At 39.0% G+C, this 26,145-nt stretch overlaps 1 protein-coding gene across 1 annotated transcript; it reads left to right on the forward strand.

The window, feature by feature from the left end:
- Positions 1–257: 257 nt before the first annotated feature.
- Positions 258–25,598, forward strand: PTAR1 (protein prenyltransferase alpha subunit repeat containing 1). Its single transcript, XM_066569396.1, has 7 exons — positions 258–348; positions 4,022–4,191; positions 9,026–9,092; positions 14,035–14,139; positions 17,849–18,062; positions 24,157–24,473; positions 25,023–25,598. The coding sequence occupies exons 1-7, from the start codon at positions 263–265 to the stop codon at positions 25,369–25,371; spliced, it is 1,308 nt and encodes a 435-aa protein (XP_066425493.1). The 5' UTR covers positions 258–262; the 3' UTR covers positions 25,372–25,598.
- Positions 25,599–26,145: the final 547 nt, after the last annotated feature.

A 26,145-nucleotide genomic window follows, 5' to 3' on the forward strand; every position in this document is an offset into this window, starting at 1 on the left:
GAATCGCCTCTTCGCATTCCACCTTGCAGACCAGCGCTCCCATGTCTCCTGGGAGTCAAGAGAAGCTATGCACATGGTGCTTATCTTTTAAAGCTACGCGGCCTACGCGACTGCCGACATAGCAATCACAGGGAGCGATAATCCCACGTCAGAAGGACCGGGCGCCGCTCCCGCCCGTCCCCGCCGGCCGCGCCCCGGCACCGCCCCGCGCCCGCCACGGCCGCGCTGCCCCGGAAGCGCTCCCGCCGCCGCCTGCGGGAACATGGCCGAGTCGCCGGAGGAGGTGGCGGTGCTGGTGCAGCGGGTCGTGAAGGACATCCGCAACGCCTTCCAGCGGAACCCACACATGTGAGTGCGGCCGCGGCTGGGCGGCGCGGAGGGAGCACTGCCCGCGCTCCGGCCCGTGCGCGCTCCGCGGCCGCCGGCGGGCGGGGCGCGGGTCCCGGCGGTGCCGGCCGGGGCTGGGGCCGGGCCCGGGCCCAAGGTCACGCCGTGAGCGGCCGCGGGGACCAGCCGGGTCTCCTCCGAGCGGGAGGGCCGGCTCCGGGCAGCTGCGGTGGCACCCGTGCCTCCGTGGGGCAGGGCGCCGTGTCCCTGTCCTCGGTACTCTCCTGCTGCCGCGGCTTTTCCTGGCTCGCTCCGGGAGCCTGGACCTGGAGACCGGTCCGGCCGCGGCCGCAGCCCGGCGGCCACAAGCGCCCCTCTGGTAAAACGCACCGCGTCATGGGAACCAGCGAGGGCTCCGCGGTCTGGAAGCGATGGATATATTTTCAAAGAAAAGTCGCTAGTGACCTCTCTCTGAACTCGGTGTTTGGCAGTGTTAAACTCATCGCGCAGTCGGGCTGGGGCTGAGCCTGCCCGCGGGTGGGCCAGCCCTGCCGAGCCCCGCAGGAGGCAGCGGGCTCTCTGTCTGCCGGGAACAGAGCTCTGGCGCTGGTGGGAATAAAGCTTAGGATAGAAGCCTCCTGAATTGCACCTTTGCACAAACAGAGCAGTGTGGTAAATCCCACCTTCAAATCCATATCTGTTGGTAGAAGTGCTAGTCATTTCATTGTGTGTTGTTTTGAGGAAGACAGAATGACTATGAAAATGCAAACCACAGTAATTGGTTGTGAGAATCAGATTTATCCAGAAGTCTGGGGGCCTGATGGTCTGTTTTATTTTTCAGTGTTGTTGACCAGCCTTGAGACCCTGTTTTAAGTGCCTCCCATACTTCTCTTTCCCAGAATGTATTTCCCCAGCCTTTAAGACACAAACCAGGGAAAAATCTTTCAACCCATGTGCACGCTCCATGTTGGTTACAGCAAATAAGGTAGCACATAATGAATAACAACTTCCTAATTTAAGTGAGGTGTATTTGTGTCAGCTGGAAACTGCAGTCTCTGAGGTAGTGGCCTGTTAAGCTGTTCCAGAAAGTGATAAACTAAACGATTGAATAGGAAAATTTTATGTCACCTAATTTATCCCTTTGCTAAACAAGAGAAGATTACAGTGAATACCCTCATGTTTCTCTAAATGTAGTAAGCAATTTGGGTGGGCGGCCAGGTTTTAAAATGCAGCATATGGATGCTGTTTAAAAAAAGGCTGCATTTTGCCTTGAAGCTTCATTTTCAGGATGTGAAGCAGAATGTGCTGTAAAGGGCCAGTATTTATGAATGAATGTTCTGATTTTTTCATAGTTCCCACTCCTCTGCCAAAATGCTTTATTGGTAGCAAACTTAGAGATGATGTTTTTTAAGAATTTGCTGCTATTGCAATTTCCTTTCAGAGATGCAATCTCAGACATGAAAGTAGGCTGCAAGAGTTGTGTGTGCTGAGATTGATGTACTGTGACATGCTGCTAGTGAAAAAGCACAAGCTGCTGCTACTTTATCCCTCAAAGTAGAAAAAGTGACAGTCATGTCTGCTAGGTTTCTGAAGTGGTTGAAACTACTTGAAATGGGACTCTTCAGGCCTGTGTAGGCTGTGGGCCCTTGCTGTGCTGCCTCTGTGCCTCAGGAGCACCAGGCTGTAGCTGTGCTGGCTGGGTCTTTCCATGCATCTCATCTTGTCGTCTGCTGCTGGCCAGCTGCAGTTCCTGACAGGTGGTATCCTGAATTCAACGTGTTACAGATCCAGGTTTGAATTATTTTACATGGGAACTGCATAGCTTCACTGAAAATAAGGAATCTGCTACATGCATGATGTTGCTGTTGACTTCCCATGCTTTTGTCCCATACTTGCCTCTTTTCCATCATGTATTGACCCTTGTCAATGGCTGCTTGTACACCTACCCACTTGTCAGCTTTGTGCAAACTGTGTCTGTCTGTCATTTTGGCATGTTCAAAGCAGTGTTGTGAAACTTAGCTCACCCAAGTCAGACTTTTTGCATTTGGTAATAAGTAAAGGTGTGGATGTTTATTTTGTGAGTTTTTCCTCTCTCCTTGCTGTTTACCTTTGGTATACTGTTTGTGAGTTACAGATGGTGAGTTCTTATGGTAATTCACAGAGTTAATTAGACTAGTAGTGCCTGACTGCATCTTCCTTGCTTTTGGAGACTTTAATGTCCCTGTATGCAAGGCCAGGCAACGTTTTACCAAGGACTTTTAGTATTCATAAAAGAAAGACCCAGTGGTACGTACAGACTTCAGGCTATTAACATACTGTGTTGAAAGAAGCAGACTGGAATGACATTTTAGGTTTAATCTTGCTTCTTGAAGAGCTTAGCTTGTGTTAAATAGAGCAGCACAGATAAGGATCTTGCTTTGATACTCATTTCTTGCTCTTAGTGGGGTAGGAGGATGCTTTTTTCTTCTCTCTCTTCTCAGCTGACTGGGAAAGCAAAAGGGACCTGAGTGTATTTGAAGACAGAGCCATGTGATTTGCCAGTGTTTTACCTTGAGTTCACCTTACCTTTGTTTTTTGTGGCTTGTGATATATGTTGTGATGTACAGAAGATCAAATCGGTTTTCTGAATAGGCAAATACATTCTTAAACAAGTGCACTGTGTCACTTTTGATTATCTCAGTAATAGTCCAGTGAGGACACAGAACTAAATCAGCACGCTCAGAGTACCCAGTAATAAATTTTATTTAAGATAATTGAGTTGAGGTTTAGGAGCTGACACTTGCTGTGTATCTGTAAATCTTGTATTAAGAAGACTTAAGATAGAGAATTTGTTTTCTGACTTCACAAGAAATCTTTTTTGTCCTGAGTGAGATCTGAGGATTTCCCTTTTTAGCAACAATTTTTTCTATTGAATGTGGGAATTGTTGGAGAAATGATGCATAATTGAAATAAAATAATGTTGCCTTATGCCTAAACAAATGTGAATCCTTGATGAGCTGTGTTTATTTCTAAGAAGCTGCCAAAGCTGCTATTCAGCATGCTAGAAAAACCTGACAAAAAGTAAAATATGGTATGGCCCATTGAAACTGAACAGATGAGTCTCTTCTGCTTTGTGTGCTGGTACCAATGCTCGTGTTTGTCGCTGTTATTTTAAAGGCTTACATTTCTCCTACAGAGTTGTCATCTAATCAGACTGGTCTCTGTGTCTCAAATCTTCCCCCCGTTGATCATACTGCCTTGCACAGGACAATGAAAAATGGGACATATGGAAGTGAGCATATTCCTCTGTGTGATCCTTAGTGTCAGAGCACTTGGTCACGCTGCTGCTGGGCACACCTGGGTAGCATTTGATCAGTCAGGCGCCTGTACTAGTTAGCATGTTCTGTTTGTCTTGCTGAAGCAGCAGTTACAGCTCTGTCACATATTTATTAGAAAACCAGGGTGCTTGTCTTGATTCTGCAGAGTTAAACTGCTTGGATGATAGTCTAAAAACAGAAAAAATGGGGCTTTCATCATTTAGGATCTTCGTGAAAATCAAATAAAACTATTCAAATTACAGTTTCAGCAAAGACAAAGAAAAAAGATGATGGAATGTTTGGTTGGCAAGCATTGCCAACCATTGCATTTCCATATTGAGAAAAATAATTGTCACCTACTAGAAATAAGCTTAATTATATTTCTCTCTGTTTTTAAGAGATGAAATTGGATTAATACCCTGCCCTGAAGCCAGATATAACCGGAGCCCTATTGTCCTGGTAGAAAACAAGCTTGGTGTGGAGAGCTGGTGTGTGAAGTTTCTTTTGCCGTATGTCCACAATAAACTTCTCCTCTACAGACAGAGAAAGCAGTGGCTGAACAAGGATGGTAAGTTCTGAGTTGGAGAAGAGTATATTACGTGATTTTTAGTGCACATTTTTTATTTATCGTAAAATAATTTAGTTTGGAAAAGAGCTTTAAGATCTGAGTCCACCCATAAACCTGACACTGCCAAGTTGAGCACTGAACCATGTTCCTAAGTGCTGTGTGTACATGTCTTCGAAAATACCTCTAGGGATGGTGACGATGCCATTTCCTGGATGGCCTGTTTCAATTCTGGCAACGCTTTCAGTGAGGAAATTTTTCCTCATATCCAACCTAAACCTCTCCTGGTGTAGCCTGAGACCATTTCTCTTGTCCTGTTGTTTGTTGCCTGTGAAGAGAGAATGACACTCAACTGGCTACAGTCTCCTTTATATGTAGTTTTGGAGAACAGTAAGGTTCTCCCAAGCCCCCTTTTCTCCAGGCTAAACACCTCCAGCTCCCTTAGCTCCTCTTTATAAGACTTGTGCCCCAGTTGCCCTTCTCTGGGCTCACTGCAGCACCTTGATGTCTCAGTGAGTACATGGAGATGGTCACTGATGTGATCCTGCTGGCCACACTATTGTGATCCAAGCCAGGATGCCCTTGGCCTTCTTGACCACCTGGGGACATTGCTGGCTCATGTTCAGCTGGTTCTGGCCAGCACCCCTGGGTTCTTTTCCACTAAGCATCTTTCCCGCAAGCCTGGGTATTGCATGGCATTGCTGTGACCCAGGGGCAGGACCAGTCAGAACCTCATACAAGTGGCCTTGGCTCATCGATCCAGCTTGTCGAGATCCCCCTGCTGAGCCTTCCTGCCCTCCAGTAGATCACTCCCACCCACAGTGGCATAATCCCCAAACTGACTGAGAGTGCACTCAATGCCTTTGTCTGGGTCATTTACCCTTCCTAATGCCAGTTTAACCTGTTGTGGAAAAAATGGTGGTTACTGAGGGGAGCAGGCTTTGAATTGTGCATCTTAACTTAAACGAGTTTATTTTCATTTGAAAAAAAAGTTTCTTTCTCTCTTGCCCAAACTGGAAAGGTTAGAGACAGACAACTTCAGTGAATTATTTGAGGAAGTGATGTTAGTTGATGCAGAAGGAATTTTCTCCTGTTTTCCTGAGTCAAAAGGAAAATGTGGTGACGTATATATCTACTGTAAGAAATGAGTGCAGTGTGTTTCAGATGCAGAGGTACCAGAAATTATTAGTGCCTACAGCTTGGTAATTGTAAAGTTTTATTTCCTTTCTCATCTCTTTGTTTTGGTTTGGTTTTTAGCTTAACTTGCATGAAAAATTCTTTTGTATGTGTTCTTTAAAAAAATTCAAAATAAAGAATTATGAACAGGTGTGACTTCTTGTTCAAGGCAAACTACAAGCATTGACATTTATGTCACGTTTTTGGGTGTCTGAAGACAGCTAGTAGCCATTACCTGTGTGCTGGTGCCCTGCTCCAGTCACACCTGTGCAGGTGCTTTGTTGTGATGCTGTCACACCTGCTGATGCCACAGGGATGGTGTTTGCAGGCCTCTGCTTCCCTCAAAGCTGAAGGAAACAAGCTTCATGCACAGCCCTTCCTCTCAAAATGCAGCTCAGAAAACTCTGTCAGTGAATACTGCAGTAGCATGCATTTTAAACTAGTGCCTGCTTGGCTTTATTTCAAAAGTGAAACTCAATTCTGTTTTGTCTCTTCATTTACATGTGTGAGAAGAGGTATCTACAGCATTTTCATGACTGCTGAGGTTTTCTGTAACCACTGTAAAACACAGTCGGGTCCTTCATGTTAAAACCCTATTTGTAAAGGAGTTTAGTATGTTTTAACATAATTGAGTTTCACATTTGATAAAAGGTTTGAGCAGAAACTGAACTGCAGTGGTGGAGAGAATTAAGGCGGAAGTCTTTCCCAGGTGGGCTTAGAGACTCATCTCTAAGGTGTTATAAGTATGTATATTCTGTCAAGAGATGTTATGGTATTCTCTTAAGTATTCTCAAGAATTTTGCGCCAGATTGCTTTTGTAGATGAAGGTGCATGCCTGGAATTTGTCAGGGTAGTTGCTGTCTTTTGCATCTAGTAAAGAAATAGATTTGTTTATTACTTCTTCAGAACTCAATTGTATATTCTGTTGAAGCTTGTTATAAGTGGTGATTGCAGATGTAGTCTCTACTCACCTCTTCCGTTTTGAGTCACTGTAAACCATTTAAAATAGAACAGAGGAGAACAACAGGGTGCTGATTCAAGTGTCTGGCATTTTTTCTGACAGGATCGTGGAAGAAGGAGGTCTTTTATAGTCATTCATTGATAGGTTAGTGACACAGATGTTTAGTTATAGTTTCTTTTGGATTCTTGGAATCCAGAGTCATGACTGCTCCCCCTGCTATTATTTGAGTTTAGAAATCCCAATTTTACAATATGTTTTTATCTTTTCTCCAATATTTTTTTTCAATTTATGCATGCATACTATATATGTTATGTCAAGGTGGTTTTGTGTTACAAACTACTCACAGAATATCTAAAAATCTGGATACAGCCATATTTAAAGGTGTGCTAAAACCATATTGTTTTATTTGTCCTTTTGCAGTTAGGGAGACCTTAATATGCAAAAGGACGTGTTCAGTGTGAGCACCTATAATGCAATAGATTGCCTGAAATGTATCTAGTAGAAAGTAATTTTAAATTGTAAATAAAAGATTCTGGGTTTTGTTACTGACACAGGGGAATAGTTGGCAAGTACTATCATTGTGTACCAGATCTGTCATAGGACTTCCTAATAAAAAGGGGCTCAGAGGTTAATAAATTGAGCCATTTTTCTATTGAAAAATGGCATAGACGTTACTAAATTGTATCATTTCACATCTTTGGCTCAGAATCCACACTTCATAAATCTTCATTAGTTACATCAAAGAATATCGATATGAAAGAACTGGATTCTGCTTGGAGATTTTGCTTTTATCTGCATCTTTCCTTTGATAATACTCACGATGAAGTGAACCTCTGTGATGGAAAAATGGACAAAATGCAAACAAGTTCTGTTTAAGTTGAACTTGATTGGGTGCTATTACAGACCTTTGAGATTACCAGAACGGTCATATTAACTGGAAATCATGTATAAACAAGCTGTGTTGTTCTAAGGAGACTTTGAAAGGCTTTTCTGAGAAGTATTCAAAAAACTGAAATAGGCTATAATAAACTATTGCTTGATGTGCCTATAACGCATGCAGTGCTAGTACCTAATAATTGCCAAAACCATTGTTGCAGGTAAAATGGAAAATGTACATAAAACAATCATAGCTCACAATTTTAACTTTACCTCCTTATAAAAATTATGTTTTTGTAAATGTTCAAAACTGATTTCTGAATGTAAAATTGAAACAGTAGCCACAAAACACTTAGCAGATGTTTAATTTTATGTATGTTTGATTTTGTGTATGTGAGTAATCCTGGTTATTTGAATTGGGATAGTCAGCTGCATAAAATTAAATGGGTGTTGAAATACTTTGCTGGTTCAGGAATTGGGTAAACCAAGGAATAATATTTGTACATTCAGGCAGCAAATTAGAAAGAAGCTTTGCGTGTATGAAAAATATTTATTCCTTGGCAGCAAAGGGAGATTTAACTTGTGAAAATAGAAATTTAAGTTCTTTCCTTGAGACACTTTTCAAAACATTATAGCTTAGTGTAAAGTCACAGTACACCAAAGAATTCCCCACCATGCCCCCTCCATTACCCCTTGCATTATATGGTGGCTTAGCATGTTCCTCATAATGAAGAACATAATGGAAAACACTAAATTTCTTTGTTGGACATAAATCATCAATCAGACACACAGTAATATATGAAGGTATTTCACTTTTAGACCTACTTAGGTATTGACTCTTGTTTCAAAGATACCTGAAGCCAAGTCCCTTTGCATTTTGAATTAATTTGTGTATTGTTACTATGGAATTTCTAAACAGTTCATTCATTTTGCAGTCATATTGACTGCACTAACCAGAGATCTGTTTCCATGAGATACCATCCTTTTCTTTTTCCTTCAATGAATGAAGTACCTCTTATTTGCTGGAAATCACCTGAAGTATGATCTAATTAGTATGTTAAATTCAGGGTGATTAGGAGAGGATGTAGCCAAATTTAATTTACAGTAAAAGGTTGTATAGTCACATTCAGTTTTTATGACATAGTTAAAAATAAGTATAATACATAAATCTGCGGTATACAGTGCTTAAATGCAGGGATGCAAGCAAATGTTTTCATTTTTGCTTTGGGTTTTTTATTGAATTAGTCTTAAAACTTCAGTCTGAGGCACTTAACAATGTATTTAAAGTGTTTTCTGTACAGTTTAATAGGGAGTTCTTTTGTAATCCTCATTCATAGCTGTGGTGTTTCATTTTTTAGCTACAGGTTTTTTATAGTGTATGTATTTTTTGTAACATTATGATATATGGCAGCCATCTGCAGCTCAGACTTGTTCTAAAATAGTAGGGTATATTTTTGTTTTCTGTAGTATTTAAAAATCTTTGGATTTTCTTTGAAGAATTCTCTGCTTCTTGTATATAGTGTGTGTAGTTAAAATCACTGAATACTCGAGGATTTTATATTATGATTTTTCCTTGCTCAGGGCATACTCAGTTCATTATTTTAAATAATGAAAAGGGAGGATATGGCAGATCTTGCTCCCTCTTAAATTAACTATTAATTAATTAATGCTCTCTCATTTCTGGAATAAGAGCAATATTTTACAGAGGATGGCAGCCCATAGCAGGAAGACTTTGAGGAATGAGAGGGAGTAAGGGACTGCAGAGGGCTCAGTGCTGTGTGCAAATCATTGCTAATCTTAATGTCTCTTGTTCCATCGTTTTAGAGCTGATAGATATCACGTGTACCCTGCTACTGCTGAACCCCGACTTCACCACTGCTTGGAATGTGAGGTATGTTGCACGCAGAAAATGCCATCAAAAGGCCCAGGCCTTACATGAGTCAGCTGAAAGCTTTGTTTCAAGTGGTTGTTAGTGACGCAGCAAGAACTTGTCAACTATGAAGTGCTTGAAGGAATGTTAAAAATCTCTTCTTTCCTATATGTTGCAGATAGTTTGAGACAGCCCTTCTTTGGTTTGTTTGTTTGGGGGGTTTTGTTTGGTTTTTTTTATTTTTGTTTGTTTTTTGTTTGGTTTGGGGTTTTTTTGTTTTTGTTTTTGGGGAGGGTTGGTTTGGTGGGTTTTTTTTTTTTTGGTTGTGTTTTTCTTAATTGAAGGCTGATGATTACAGTGCTGCATATGAAGGCATCTTTGCACCACATTTTCAGGGTGTATAAGACCCACTGAACTACCATTCCTCTTTCCTCCTGCAGTTAATGAGGGTAGTGCTCAGCTGATGTCTGCTGTGTGTATTCACTGTTCTCATTTTTACCTCTCTTTGAGTTCTTTTGAGATTCCATCTCAGTTTGCTGCCACTCCCAGTGCAGGCTATCAAGCTCAGTAGATACACTGCAAGAGAGGGGGAGAAGGTGTCTACCCTTTATTTCAAACGCATTTCCCCCCTTCCCTCTACTTTCTTGTACCTGTTGAGTTTAGCATAGCTTCATCATTGGTCAACCTTCAGAACTTGTCCAGGAGTCATAATGGAGGAGGAGGAGGAATTTACCTCCTTGCTCTTCAGGAGGTGCAGAAACAACAATTCCTTACACTTTTGTAATCTTACAGCTGTTTTGTAAATTTCAGAGTTGGAGGAATATTCTCTTTCTGCTGCCAAGGTAAGACTGGAGGCAGTCTATAAAAGCTCTAGTTTCAGGAGGGCTGGAGGGCTGGCAAAATTGTGATGGTCTCTAGGAGTGCATTAATGAAAAACAGGACTTCTGTAGTTACAGTGCACTTCTGATGCTGTGTCTGTTTGTCAGCCCTACTTATGACAAATTCAGCTTTTTCTTTTTTCTTCTTTCACTGCTGATACAGTTCTGAAGGATTCTGCTGTGTTCTTTCTGTCTCTCAGGTCTAAAAAAGGGGATGAATGTGATAGCAAAGGGTTTAGTGTCATGAAAATGTCTAACTTGAGTAGCTGTGAAGTTAAAATGGAATTAGGAACTTGTATAAGTACTAGAGCTGCTACAGTAATCTCATTTTATGGTACTTATAATTGATTTTTCGTTTATGTTTTGTGGAATTTTTTTTATTGCACATGCATTCATCCTTATCAGTCAGGCTTTTTTGTGCCTGACAACTGAAAGTGTTCGCTTTTATGTGCATGAGGAAAGTAGTTCAAAGTTGTAAGTGGAATTAAAAATGGTAAGGAATATGGATGAGGATTGTTTTCTCTTTTCTGATGATTATCATTTACAAAAACATACAAATTACTACAGAAGTGGGCATTACTCCCCGAATTGTTGACTAGTGATCTACCAGTCAGTCTGTCTTTGAAGCTCTGTTTAGCATCCAGAGAGATCTTGTTACACAAGCCAGTCAGTATCTGTGGAGGTTACCAGCAAGCCCATTCTAGCAGGGGAACTACTTTGCTGAATCTGACCCTTCATTGTTCTAGGCTTCTGCTGGGAGTTTGCTCTTTTGAAGGGGAGGCACTTTTGTTATGTTGACATATATTTCAGCTTCTCTTTGAAATTACAGATCAGGCTAGCCAGATGTGTGGTGTAAAAAGTCACAGAGTAGAGGACTGATTGTGTTCTGTGCAGATGCTGGTAATAAATCCTTATCCTGAGGTACTCCAAGCTGAGAACTAATTGTATGAGACTTGCACTCTGCTTGCAGAACATGATGGATCTGTTGTGGGATGATTGGTTTCTTGTTGCTCAGACAGTCTTTGTCTTGCCAGGTTCATCTTGCATTCTACATACATTCTACATACATTCATCTTGCATTGTACATTCGCTGTTTTATTTTGAGGGGAAAAAAAGCATTATAGACTCCTAAGTAGCCTTAAAATTAAAAAGTATTCTAGTTGTTTACTGAATAGCAGCCCTGCACACATTCTTGTAATTTATTGACTTATTCGTTGTAGGCTGGGATAATCTCTTTTTCATACATTGAATTCTACTGAAAGCTTCAGAGACAGTGGTTGACTCAGTAGCACTGAACTTGAAGATACAGGAAGAGAGAGAAAAGGAAATCCTTTCCTAGGAAAGGACACAGGACTTGGCAGAGCCATGTCAGAAGACTTGAATGGTGTTGTGGAAGACAAGTGGGCATTTCAGCTCAGCTGACAATCTTAGAAAGTTGTATCTGATTAATGAAGCACAGGAGAACACAGAACTTTAGACATATTATCTAGGCCGACTAGGACTAGGTGCTCTGCCTTTACTTTGTAGCTATTCTGAACAGTTGAAATATGCCTACCACATACATCTGTTGTTTATTTATTTATTTAAATTAGAAGTGACTGGAAAGTGACAGAAGACCAGGGACTATAACCGAAACCCTGAGACCCTGAGCAAGAGGTAATTATGTGGCAGAGAAGGACTTGCTAAAGAATAGATGTGTCACTTCCTAGGAACTGAGAGAGAAACCCCTGTTTTACTGAATGGCATAAGAGATCTCTCCAGTTGTTAATCCTAAATTCAGTTAGCTTGTGTTTTTAGAAGTTGAAAAGTCTTGCAAGTTAAAATGACCAAAATTTGTATGGAAGTGATTGTAAAGGAATTTTTATAAATACCTTTGTTCTTCCTGTTATACTTCCTGGCATGTACAATTGATGAAAAGACATTAGGTAACAAGATGCTCTGAAAAGTCACATTTTGCTTTCAGATATAAATGACTTTGAAAGTGTTAGCGTAAGGCAAGTAAAAATTACTCCAGATTATCTTTTATGGGAGCTATAATCCTTAAGACTGAAACATTATCTATGATCCACACAGCAAGAAAGTAAGCTAGAAATTATATATCCCAAGTTGGATGTTAGCTGAAAGAGCTCAGAAGAGGTTTATGTGGGAGTGTATGGTACTTCAGTCATACTAATGCTTGCAGTCCTCTGTGAATGGGAGAACCTCTCATTTAAACATCATTACATCTAAAAGCAGCTTTTCTACTACAGCAGTGAAGGTGGATCTTGTCTGTACTGTTCCTCAACTTTGCAAAAGAGGAAGTTTAAGAGTGTATAAGTGTGAAGCTGCTTAGTTAGAGTCTATGTTTTGATACAGAAAGAACACTTACTTCACTGAAAGTTCAGATTTTGGGAGGTAGGTGGCTTGGTAATCTAAATCTTTGTTAAAAAATGTACATACATTTGTTTTAAGTATCACACTGATTTAAAAGCTGTATTTTCATTGTGTCTGTGTGGTAAGTAATTTTTACCAAAATGTCACCTTTGCATTGCAGTAACGAAGCAGTTGTTCCACCTGCTCTAGTGCTGACCCTGAATATTTATTTTGTCTGCTTTCCAAATTTGAGAGCATTAGAACAGAATGGTCTGATCAGTCTGCCACTTCTGGTCAGTATATCTGAACTGTTAAAAACCATCTGAAAGCATGCTGGAACTTGGTTGAGATAAAAACAGGTGCTCCAGTAGCTATCAGAAGCAAAACTTGCTTAAGGATTTATACATTCCCTACTCTGCTTCAATTTTAAATAATATTTGCTCACTGTTAGTGTGGCAACCATTAGCTTCTGACTGTGGTTCGAAGTTCAATTACAGCAACACAAAGCCAAAGTACCAGATGGAGTCAGTTTCCTACTAAAAATTACCAACTCAGACAGAAAATATGTACTGACAGAAAGGAAATATATCAATTTGTTTGTGAGACTTGGGCCATAACTTTAGGACAACATTATGTTTTCTGCATCAGACTGCAGAGGAGTTTTGCCTTCTTATTTGATAGCAGATCTTTCCAGAAAATATTTCCTCCCCTCCCACTGGGGTTTTTTGTTCAGAGAGTTGATCATCTGCTCCTCACTTACTTGTGCCATGCCTATCATTACCATGAACCAGAAATTATTAGAAAAACCAAAACCCAAACCCATGCCAAAATTTCTTCTGCTTCTTGCACTCTCAGTTTTTAGTTGTGACTTCTGCAGGTTCTGGGAAATGTGTGTTTTCTTTCTGCAGATTCTATCTTCGGAATTTACTGTAACTTTACTTCAAAGCTGCCACCTACTAGATTGGAGAATAGGGTATGAAGACTAATGCCCTTGGAGTAACCAGTGATGGGGTGATATCTACAAACATGCTCAGGACAGGCAATAAGAGTTACAGAGCTAGAAAGAAGAGGGTGAGGGGTAGGGAATTCTGTGCAAAGAAGGTGAGAAGGCCAAGTACAGATTTTCATTTTGCTCTGTCTATAGGAGGTATTCTTGTAAGGGTTGTGTTGGATGAACATTAAGTTTCGTCAGGGCAAATTTTCAATTTTTTTAAACCAAAGATTGTTTTACATTTAAGTAAACTGAGCAATTGCAGCCTTTTTGTTAAGTTTGTAAAACATTCTACACACAGAGAATATTTTCCTTTTTCTCATAAATTTAGGCAACAGCAACCTTGACACTGTATCTTGAACGGTATTTCAAAACTAAAGGTGTGGAGGAGTGCTATATGTAAGAGTATTTCCAGATGTACACATGATCTAAGGGCTTAATTTGAAGAAGGGATGTTTGTTCATATATGTAACCCTATAATTTCAGTAATTTCTGGGTAGGTTTGAGAACTAACAGATTGTATGACTTCAGATTAAAATAAAGTTCTTTCTGCACATATGTATAGTACATATGTATATATAGTAGAATGGATTAAAGCACTAGAGAGTTTTTAAACTCTTGTAGTTTGACAGTGAAGTTCTGTTATGATACAAAAGAAATGCCATGCAGTTTGTTATTGGGATTTGTGTTCTGTTTTAAGGTTACTACTTTTATTCACACAAATTTATTTTATCTTTTGTAGGAAAGAATTAATACTGTCTGGCACTTTAAATCCACTTAAAGATTTGCATCTTGGAAAACTGGCGTTAACCAAGTTTCCAAAGAGTCCAGAAACATGGATTCATAGGTTGGTTTCCTTTGCCTTCTATTGACTCCTGAAACAATTTTCCTAGGGTTTTTTTATTTCCTGTTCTTGGGTTAAGGAGAATCATAGATGCAGGAGGATCTAGATATCAGATTCTTTGAACCAGTGATTGCAGAATACTGTGCTTTGGCTTTTAAAGCTACCTGTCTATTTTCTACACTTAGAATTGAAATAATGTGTACTTTTTCTGCTGCACGCTTTTGAAGTAAACTTTGGAGGGGGGGTATATTTCCTTAGACATTTATCATGTCTTGCAGCACCTGAAATCCTCAATGTGAAAATTCGGAGTCCATCAATTTTAACTTTTTGAGTACTGTAGGTTTCTCCTTTCCCTCAGATTTACTACTGTATTGTTTGTCTATATTTCAGAAAGTGAAGATTATGTTAAAGCCAACCTTTGTAAATAAACCTGGGTTCTTTTCCATTTCAATACTGGTCTTATTGGTTTGGTGAATTTATTTTTATAATTTCTAACTTAAATGAAATCATTCAGTCACATCTACTGGATATTAAAATAACAAATCACATGTTTGGAAAGCTTAACTCCAGAGTTACTCAGGTTCACAAAGCTAACCATCTCAGTCATGACCGACCATAAAATGCCTGTAGCAGAGCCAAGTGAAGCATAGATCCATTGCTCCAAATAAAAAGCTATGTCAACCTTTTATAGACAGCCCTAAAGAGATTTAAATGTATCACATTAGGAAGCAGTTTGCAATGTTTGTGTTTAACATGTCCAGCAGTAGGGCAGCTGTAAAGTTGATACTGCAATAGAGACTTCATACTCTATAAAAAACATAAAACTTACTGACTATATGGGAATTTTTGGAAGTGGAAGTTGTTGGTAAACTCTTGTTTGTCAGTGCGTGCATGAACTTAAAAGTCTCAAGGTAAACCTAGTGAGCAATGCCTGGAATATTCCAAGGTGTTTCATTGATACAGCAACAACAATGAATTTCTGCAGCATCGAATTTTAATTTTGACGTTCAGCTTCTTTTCATCATCCTCATGCTACTGACTTGTGCTGCTTGATGGTTTTGAAGCAAAAGTATGTAGTTATAATATACTTGCAGTTTGTTGTAGTTTACCTTTTCTACATGGTAACTAACACCAGAAAAATTGGATTTTTTTTGCATGTTAATACTTCTGAACCTGATGCCATCCATATCATTATGATGATCAATATGTTTTTTATCAAATAAGTCAGAATGTTAGGTTCTTTATATTTATTTACATTTTAGAAATAATAAAAAATTCTGACTATAATTTTCATGCAAATCTAAATTAGGAGTATTTTGATAGTGTCATAATTTGTTTTTCTTCCTCTTACGTGCCTACATCAGAAAAGTGTATTTAAGGATGATTGCACAAATGTTTGGCTTGGATTTGGATATACTGACCCTGATTGATACATGTTAGGAAATAAGATTTGCAAAAATACTTCTCTGCATCAGGATAATGATTAATTTTGGGTTTCCTGTTCCCCCATGGTATTAAATCTCAGGCAGAAGATGCAAAAACTTATAATGGGGCTGTGAATAAATTCAGTAAAACATAACCAAATTGTTTTTTCTTATGCATGGGAGATACACTCACTGAAGATGTCAAATATCTGTCATTTATTTTGTCACATGACCTCCTGGTTTATATTTTGGGGTTTCAAATATATCTTGTGCATATACAGTCAGTATATCTATTGATTGTGCCTTTGTCACTTAACAATCCTTTGTTTGTTTGGAGTCATTCCAGGAATTGTAAGAGCAATAGTAACATGCAAAAGTGAAAGTGACTCCAAATTAATGGGAGTAAAATTAATGCAGGAAATAGAAGAAGACAAAAAAAAAAGAAAAACAAATAATACCATGATATTCAACAGATTCCAGAAATATATTTTAAATCTTCTGAGGTTATGATTGCGCTGCCTAGAAAGTAGCTCTAATTTAATTTTATGGGTTTTTTGATGATGCAGCCACAGAGACGATGAAGTCTGTATTTTTTCACTCTCTCCTGCATGTGTAATTTTTCAGATTTCCTTGGCTTATAAAGCATGCTTGTTCTAACAAACTGAAATAATTACAGAGTTGAAAAATTTTGTCTTTATGGTTTTACTCAGATGTTGGTGTTAATGAAATAATATATATCTTTTTTCAAGAGTGACATGCTTATTGAGTTTTTTTTGCCTAGACTATTTTTGAGTTTTCTATTTCTTGCATAGCTGTGGACTGAAACAAAAAAAAATACAAAAGGTGATGTTTGGATCGAAGATATTTTTAAAAATTAAAAGTTAATTCTTCAAAATTACCACATTTCATAAAATACTGTTATACAACAGAGAATGGTTTGCTTAGCTGTACATCTTTATTTAGAACAAACGGTGTGTAGGAAGAAAGTGTTCATACACTGCTTGTAACTTTATGCTGAGAAACAGTCAGTTTAAATTTGCATTCTTATAAATTATCTTTAATATTGTCTTGGAATACTTTGTTCTTTTTTTGATAACTGAGTGAAAAAGATACAATGTAGATAAAACTCACAAGTGAACAAGCATATTGTGAATGTGTTCAAATGAAAGAAAAAGCAGATGAGTTAACAATTTTTTTAATACATAGTTAACTTACATATTTTTATATACCTATATATATGTAGATAAATAAATTTGTATATGGCTTGCAAAATAGAATTCTCTCTTTCAAAAAAGTTAATTTCTTACTTTTATTTTGTTTATTGATTTCTTTTAACTTGGAGTTAAAAGAAATTTTGACACCTTTGAAAGTAGCAATTCATTGGTTTTGGAACCAATGTGAGCCAGGACCAAACAGGATAACTTCTGTGTTGCACACCAGGGGATGTCAGTCTCTCCAGAGCATTCCACACGGGACCATAGCAATTCCATTGACATGGGCTGCTCTGTGGAAATTTACACATCTATAATCTGTTTTTGTAGAACCCTTTTGTGCTGGGGCTGCAGATGCAGCATTGAGATTGCCTCTAAAAATACCACTAAAATTTTGTCCAAAGCAAAATAAAAAACCAGAACCATAGGAATCTATGCTTATCTCAGATATATGAAATCAAGTATGTGTAATCATCAGCAGAAACTTTGTTTTGTTTATACCTATAGCCCTTGAAACCACAAGACTTTTGGGCTTTGCTACTGCTGGTGGTGTACAGAAACCAGTTTGAATTGCAGTGTGCAGTACTGCTTAGTATCTTTTACAGATGTATTAAGCATCTGTATATAAGCATATATATAAGCAGAGTGTATATATGTATATATATAAGCAGAGTTAATTTTTTATTAAATCACTTCTTTCTGTCTTGCTTTGGCTACTCCATTTTTAGTGCTGTGCAAGACTTTGAAAGAGGAGCGAGTTAGAAATTTCATGCACACGCTGCTTGCACTCTTTCACAAATTTGCTATTTCCTTCTGGTTTATTTTGTAATGCTGTGTAAGTAGCTGTGATCACTTAGAGTGAGCAAACTGGTGCAGCTGTGTTGGGAGTGTGATGATCGTGTCATAGTTTATAGCATGGCAAGCATTCAGATGGTTGTTTACTGCTCACTCATTACCTAGCTAGAGTATAGTTCAGAGAGTAGAAATATTGGAGAGGTTTGATTTATGCACATGAAAAACCATCTTTTTCTCTTAAAACTGCGCTCTCACCATTAACGCTTTACATCGTTTAACCAGACGATGGGTGCTGCAACAACTAATTCAGGAAAACTCCTTGCCCAGTCATGCAACTAAAGGAAACCTGGGAGCAGCACCTGTGGAGAGGATTCACCGACTGGTGCAGGAGGAAATGAATGTCTGCTCTGAAGCTGCTGGGAGATATCCAAGCAACTACAATGCCTGGTCCCATCGCATCTGGGTTTTACAGCATTTGGCAAAGCTCACTGTCAAGGTATAATACAATAGTGAATAAATGCTTAAATTTTCTCCTCAAAAAAACCCAAATACTGGTTTGCAAAGCAGACTATATAACCTGAATGAAGAGTATCAAGTGAAGCTACCACAGGTAGCTAAGAATGTTTTAAGAAAGGGGACAAAATCTTGCAGTTGAGTATGTTTTGCATTTTTCTTGCCAATGTAAGCAAGTTCTGCTCAGCAGAACTAACACATTTTTCTTGCCTGTATAGAAAGTTCTGTTTCTCTCTTAGTACTTGGTGCTAACATATGTGTGGGAAGAGTATAGGAGGGACTATGTGAGCCGAAGTAAGGAATGGGGAACTCTAAGTAATTCTTCCAGCACTAGTCTTGAAATTCATAGTTGAGGAAAAAGGTAATGCATAACAGATATTAAATTGATAATGTGATATCAGTGTTTCAATGCCCTTACTCAGCTTACATGTGGTTTCAGAATTTTGAAGGACCAAGTAAAGACAGCAAGAATTTTGGAGAAGGCATAGTAGTGCTTGTAACTAATTTTTTCAGCTATAGCAGTATTTTTTTGACAGCATTTACACTGGGACCTGATTTAACTATTTCAGGGACACTTAATGCAGTGTTGAATGTTTTCTCAAGATGTGCAGCAAATTAAATTAGTTAATGTGACATGGTCTAGGCAGTTTTGTAATACCATGTTTTCTCAGTGGTTAGGTGAATTTTTTGAGTATTAGGTTGATACAGTGACACATCACTCACTTTTAACAGCAGCTTCTGCATTTTGGCACATAGGGTTATAAGGTAGTAATTTGGACATTGTTGAGACAATGTAGCCATTATTTTTATGCCCATTTCAGAGACAGGGTAGAATTTGGACTCATCTGCCTAGCAAGTGTATATGAAAAGGTAGTTTTCAGAAAACTCAGAAGAATTGCAGGATTCAGCGAGATTGGAGGTTAGAAGTTAGGGTTGGAGGTCTATATTTACAGAAAACAGGAACTTTAATATCTTCAAGAGCTTATTAAAAGGTGAAGGGAGTTAGCACTGTTAAAGAAAATTCAAGTCATTTTATGCCTTAAAACAAGTTCTAAACAGCTCTGTGTCCATTATGCTGGTAACAGTAGTCTGAGGATCAGGATTACACCTTGAGTGCTTTTTGCACTTGCTATTCCTTACTGATTTAATTAAAGAAAAATAATTACATTGTAATAGAAATAACTCTCTGCAGAACTGGAATTATTTTGGTGAATTTATTCATTGTCAGTTGTGAGTGCATTTTGTGACAAATCACAAACATGCCTGTGAAGGAAGTATTTTAAATTCATTTGACCATTCCAAAGTCTATTCAGTTGGCCTACCATCCCAATTCCCCTACTGATCTACTTTTTTTAGAATGAAGACTATGGAGGTGATACTTTTGTCTAGAGTTGTCCATGTGGTCTCTGTTACCTCTGGCAAAATTTCACTGGTGCTGTTGTCCCTCCACCAATGTATTAAACCTGTTGGGAAGTATCTGTGTTGGCTCTAGGTTTTTTTCAGGACAGCACCAATGCACCTCATCAGGGGGCCTAGTAGAAGGTGTTTGGGATACAGGAAAATTAGGGAAAAGTGTGGAGCATAAAAGACGGCAAGAAACTTGTGATAAAATTTGTCTAGGTAACTTTAAGAGGCAGAATTATACAGTGTTTAGTTGCAAGATATGATGCAAGGAAAAAGGCAAATAAGAAGGAGAACAAGGAAAAAGCAGGCATTACAGACTTTCACAAAAATGTGCAGGTTCATAGAATCACAGAATTGTTTGGCTTGGGAGGGATCTCTGTCTCATTCCAACCACCAGCAGTGTGCAAGGATGCCACTCATTAGATCAGGTTGCTCAGGACCCTATCCAGCCCAGTACTGAATACTTCCTTGGAGGGGGCAGTGGAGCAGTCTCAAGATAGAGCTCTGAGGGGATCATCACCAGTCTCCACCTGGACACAGAGCTGTTGACCCCTCCTCTCCAGCTGCATCCATCCAGCCAGTTCCTTACCCACTGAATGCACCTTCCATCAAATCCATCTGTCTCAAATTTGGAGATAAGGATGTCATGTGGAACCCATATTGAATGCCTTCCACATCTAGATTGATGACATCTGTTAGTCTTCTCTTGTTGACCATTGCTGTCACTCTGTCATAGAAGGCCACCAGATGGGTCAGGCACACTTGCCGGCTGCCTTGTGTCGCCTCCATGTCTCGTAGGTGCCTTAGCATGTCTTCTGGAAGGATCTGCTCCATGATCTTGCCAACCACACAGGTGGGGTTTACTGGTCTCCAGTTCCCCAGGTCTTCCTTTCTGCCCTTTTTAAAAATGGGAGCAGTGTTTCTCTTTTTCCAGTCACTGGGGACTTCCCCTAACCGCCGTGACTTCAGATACAGTGGACAGTGGGTTGGCAACATGAGCCAGTTATCTCGGAACTCTGTAATGTGGATCTTCAGATGCCATAGACCTGCAGCTGTTCAGCTTCCTCAAGCGGTTCTGAACCTGCTCTTTGCTTATAGTGGGAGGGAGTTTGCTTCCCCACACAAGAGTCTAGAAAATCAGGGACTAGAGAGAATTGGGAGGGAGGCCTGACTGCCAGTGAAGACTGAGACAGCAAACTCGGTACTTCATCCTTTTCCATGTTAGTTGCCACCAATTCTTGTTTATTAAGGAGCATACACTCTCCTTGATCTTTTTTTGTGACCTGTGTACTTACACAGTCCCTTCTTGTTATTTTTTGCACCTCTTACCAAGTCCTGTCCAGCTTTGCCTTGGCTTTTCCATTCTTTAGAGGTTTTTTACTTGCTTTATGTCTCATGTAACACCTTCAGCAATTTCTTTGTTTGAATATCTGAAAAGTATGATAAATTTCAACAAGATGCAAGACTAGAATCATGCTGAAAAATTGACAGATAAAACAGTCGTCACTGATTCTATGGCCATTGAGGTCTTGCAAGGTTGCCTGCAATTAAGGAGTACCTGTATTATTTAGGGCTGTATTTCTGCTGTAATACAAACTTTGCCTGTAGTTTGAAGTGTACAAGGAAGCAGAGGCCCAGAAACATAATTTGTATGTTGTATTATCATTTAAATATGACTTCTCAAAATAAGTTTATCATTAACAAAGCTGTTGATCTGCTTTGGAGGATTTCAAGAGGTAGGCCGTGTAATAGGATTTTGGTTATTCTTTTCCCTTTGGTTTGATAATCCTAATGCTACTGCAGACTGAATCTCAGCTCAAGCTCTGGGAAAAAGATTTAAAATGCTAGAGAAAAAAAATTTGGCCCAGTGGGAAAATTTACTCAAAAGATATAGGTGTTCCTTCTTTTTTACACTAGATAGTCAAAAACATTATCTTCTTTCAATATAGAAATTTCAGTTTGTTCTAGCTGCAGAATTTGAATGGCATTAGCAGGTTTACATAGTGTTTAAGAGTGTTCATTAATATAAATCAAGGATTTGTCAAGAATAGATAGTTTGAAGCTAATCTAATAATTCTGGTATTGGAGTACTTGCCATGGAAAGCCTGATTTTCCAGCTTTCTCACGTGACTGTACAGTCAGTTATTGGGGTTAGGTCATGGGCTCCAGATACCTACTAAAAGGTGGGTGTATAATTAGGGAACTGGGATAGAGAGGAATATAGTCTTAAAATTCATACACATCATGTTGCTTCAGTGAAACCATGCAGATAGAAAAATAGGGTGTAGTTCAGCAAGGGTTGACTGACTTTTTTGTTTTCTTTAGATTGAAATACTCAATTTCATAATATGGAGATTGGCTAATCAGATCCTACAGTAAAACAAGCAAGCAAACAAGTAGTGGGGTAATTGTCATGAGGCACCACTTCTCTTGTGTGATGCCCAGAAGACAACATGTTCATGAGACAGAAAGTGGTTTTTCTTGTAGCCAGTAACGCCTTAGCTTTTTCTTAGATGACAGGGTCTTCAAAAGTGCTAGTTTATGTGAATGCTATATTATTTATTTGCTTATCCTTAAAAGGATATTTCCCCAGTTCCTTTGCATTTCCCCAATGTCCCAGACCAGGGAGGAAGTTCAGGTCTGCAGTTTACAGTTGGAAAAGTGCTCTAAAACAAGCAAGCACATGGTCAGGAGGAGGGTGTAAGAGGAGTGCAGACCCAGAGGTTGAGACGAAGGTCACTGAGCACACGTCATGTTCTGGGAGAGGCTGCCAGTTCCATGGTAGTCAGCTCACCACCAGAGGTAGAAAAGAGGTTGTCAAGAGTGGGGAGGGAGGAATTTTCATATAGTTTCATCTTTCTTCACAGAACAGTGGCAAAGGGCTTGTACTGATAGAGATGGAAATGAAGAAAGCTGGCTTTCTAAGAAAGAACCTCTTGGAATTCAGGCATTAGCTGGCTTTTTCTTTTACTTCCAGTTGTTAGAAGCATTTTCAGCTGGTACTCTGAGGTTCCTAGGTAGGAGGCTGTTTTTTGTAGATGTGAAGATATTTTCATGGCAATCTTCTGTGTTGCTTTTTTAAAAGAGGTGTTCTGGTTCAGGTAAGGAGTAATGCTGGAAATAATTTTGTTCCCTTTGTACAGGGAATTAAAATGCATAATTAAGATGTTCCCCTGTAAATTTGTAGCTTATAAATATTTCAGATAAATAATTGGATTCTTCCAAGGTCTCAGTTGAGCATAAATGTGTATAGTATCAATTACAGCTGAATAAAGGCTGATCTGATTTTTCTGAGCCTTATGTTGTTCTTGATAGACTTATAAATTTTGAAGTTCAAAAGTTTAAAATACTAAGCTCAATTCTATGAAGAAAGGAAGGAAAAGTTGATCTTATGATTTAAAGTGCAGATCTGGACATGGAGTTTTAGCCCCCTTAAGAATGTTGTGTGTGAGCTGTTACTTAATACTGCACTTCAGTTTGCTGATCTCTAAAAGGAAGGTGATGGTGGTATCTTTTGGCAAGATTTAGAAAAACATGATTATCTAGACAGAAGACGCTGTTTACATTGTATTTGCTCCAATTTCTTTTAGAACAAATGCCCCCCAAACAAGCTATATACCTAGTGTTGTGTGTTTCCATGATTTTCTTTATGGGAGGCTGTGGCTTTTGTGCTGCAATATCTAAAAGAAGGACTTCTACCTATGAAAGTTGTTTTGCATCAGCTGGTCTTGTTAAGTGATGTAGGTAGCTTAGGAGAAGAGGTTAAAAGCAAGAGTATACCGTAAGACTATTAAGATTACTTCCAAAAGTCTTTAGAAGTAAATGAAGAGAGTAGTTTTAAACTCTTTGGATAGTTAAAGCTCTGGAGGAGAAGCAGTGTGAGAAAAGAGGTTAAGGCCTGTGAAAAGAACCAAACCAGTGGCTCTAACAGAGAAAGCAAAGCATAGTGAAAGCTTTGTCTGGGAGCCAAACTTGCATTTCTCTCCAGAAATGAATTTTGAATTTTAAAAGCACTCAGAATCAAGAGACAATTCACAGGAGCCAGAAGTGTTAAAAACAGAGCTACAGTTGGCAATTTAAGTATTTACCAGAGTTGTTATGAACGCCTTTCTAGGAGTTCTTCAGTAGTAAAATCAAGGAACCTGATTATGGACACATACTTTTATATTTCACCAGCTACATAATGTTATGGTTGATTTTCTCTCATGGAAAATCAAGGTGCAAATCAAGTTTGGGTTTTTTCTTTTTAAGCAACTCACCTACCTTCTGACACCACAATCCACTGGTTAAAAAGTAAAATTCTTAAAGCTAATAGCAGTGTAGTTTGTGCCTCCTCTAAATAGTATTTATTGCTAACCATTTTGAGATTCTTAAACCACTGCTTATTTCGTATCAGAAGTGGTTTGGGTTTTTTTTCCACTCAGCTTGTGGGTAGGTTTCTGAAAAACCTTTTCACAGTTTGGAAGAAGTATTAATTTGTTTTCTGCAGGAATGCCAAGATGCTTTTCAGCACATAGTACAAAAGGCTCAGTGATAGTTCTTTTTCCTGGGTATTCTTAAACCATTACCACAATGGCTGAAATCCCCAAAGAAGAGATTACCTTAATGCAGAAGCAGTAGTGGTAAGTTCCTCCACTATACTGGTTGATAACTGTGCCTGCATTTTGTTTCAGGTTCTCCTTGATGAACTTTCATCCACTAAATATTGGGTATCCATGCATGTCTCGGACCATAGTGGATTTCATTACCGCCAGTTCTTGCTCAATTCCTTGATATGCAGAACGGTGACTGACAAAAACATACTGGTACAAAAGCAAGTGGTTAATGAACAAAACCCTAGCCTTCAGAAGGAGGAAGAGAGTGCAGGGACAGAAGCTGCCTGTGCAGAGGAGCAAAGTGTGGATCTCCCTGGCTGTTTAGATGAAGAGATGGAACTCTGCAGTGAACTGATTGATAATTACCCAGGGCATGAAACCTTGTGGTGTCATAGGTAAGAGGACTTGATCAAAAGAGTTTCCTTCTGATTTGTGGATGATTCTTCACATGGTATTTCCAAACAAATTGTTTTGGTTTTAGGAAGTACCACTCAATAAAAGATTTTTAAAATACTATGTATTAAACATTTGGAAAATGTTCAAGAGCATAATCAGAGCTGTTATGTGGGAAATTTGATTTGGCTTAAATATCTTGCGGTGTAAGCTCCACTTGTCCCTGTAATTTGTGCAAGAGACACAAGATGCTGGTAATGAGCCTCCTCACACTTTAAATGTTTAAACAACACACAATGAACAAAATGTCAACAGATGATTGGGTGCAGAAAATGTTTGCTTTACTAGCTGGGTGCAGGTTCCTGACTAGGTAACAGGAGATTTGCCAAAGATGGAGACCTTTCTAGTACAGTGTGCACAGAGAAGCAGATTTCGTGTCTGTGAGGGAAGTCTGGTGGGATGGCAAATGAATTGCAGTAGTTCAGTAGCAGCAGGTTATTTTCAGTGCATGACTTTCTTTTTTTCTTTTCTTCTTTTCTTTTCCTTTGAAGAAGGTGTGTATTCTACCTTCAGCAGCACTTAAGCAACAAACTTCCTCTTGTGAATACATCTGTATCATCTGTGGACAGCAGTGATGAAAGTCTGAATAATTCCCACCACAGTCCTGCAACAAGTCACATGGCACAAGCTATGGATGTTGATGGTTTGAATGAATCCAGCAGCAAACAAGGTTATACCCAAGAAACAAAACGCCTGAAGCGTGCTCCTGTGCAGGACTCTCTTGGTCCAGAAATGGAATACCGGTTTGTTGATAAAGTATTATCAACTTGTAGGGATGTGGACCAAGCCAGGTTTGCTACTGCTTATAGAAAATGGTTAGTTACTTTTTTAGGTCAGTGAAGGAAACATTGAAAGCTTTCAGGGTTCTTCTCTTAGTGCAATATTCTCTTTTCAGACACAAATGCATGTCTTGGTTGCAAGTGTTAGCTAACTCTCTGTTTCTCTCTCTTTTGACGGTCAGTCCTAAAGCTAAATTTCAGAGTAGACATCTGTCACTTTATTAAAGAACTGGCATATGTTTTTATTAAGCAAATGCAGTTTGTTACTTAATCTCTCAAAGAAATCACTCTTACCAGCTTCCTACCATGATTTTTTTTTTAACTTCTGCATTAAGGTGGACTCTGAATCATTTGACTAAAAAAAAAAAAGAGGTAAAAGAAAAAAAGTTTGAAATGCTTGCAAAACAGAGTGTCTGAAAAAATGGGAGAATCCGTCACTATCAGCTAAACCTGTTCCCAGTTTGTTCCTGTATGGCATCATGCTAATACCTTATGGGATCCAGACTATGTTTGGTGAGTGCTATTATTTTTGTATAGCAGTCTTTGGTAGAACACCAGAATATAGTGTTTCTTTCTGAAGGCTTCGGTAACAATTTTGGAGCTGTGAGACCTTTTACTGTTTTAAATTGGTTTTTTGTTTGCTTATTAATTGTCATGTTAGCTTCATAGGAAGGTCTATAAGGTTGAAATCTTGATAAGCAGATACAGGAAAATGTGGCAGAAAATAGTTCAAACACATGTTCAACCACAGCCAGAGCTGTATTTGGCTGTATTTGTGAATTGCTTTCTTAAAACAGACTATCTTAATTTCTTACTTGGTTTTTATTTATTTATT

The sequence above is a fragment of the Molothrus aeneus genome, chromosome Z (genome assembly GCF_037042795.1).
Source record: "Molothrus aeneus isolate 106 chromosome Z, BPBGC_Maene_1.0, whole genome shotgun sequence".
Classification (NCBI taxonomy): domain Eukaryota; kingdom Metazoa; phylum Chordata; class Aves; order Passeriformes; family Icteridae; genus Molothrus; species Molothrus aeneus.

Excerpts from the sequence above, each read along its gene's own strand:
- PTAR1 (XM_066569396.1), top strand. The coding sequence starts at position 263 with ATGGCCGAGTCGCCGGAGGAGGTGGCGGTGCTGGTGCAGCGGGTCGTG. Across the intron at positions 4,192-9,025 it reads GCAGTGGCTGAACAAGGATG|AGCTGATAGATATCACGTGT; the intron begins GTAAGTTCTGAG and ends CCATCGTTTTAG. Across the intron at positions 9,093-14,034 it reads ACCACTGCTTGGAATGTGAG|GAAAGAATTAATACTGTCTG; the intron begins GTATGTTGCACG and ends TATCTTTTGTAG.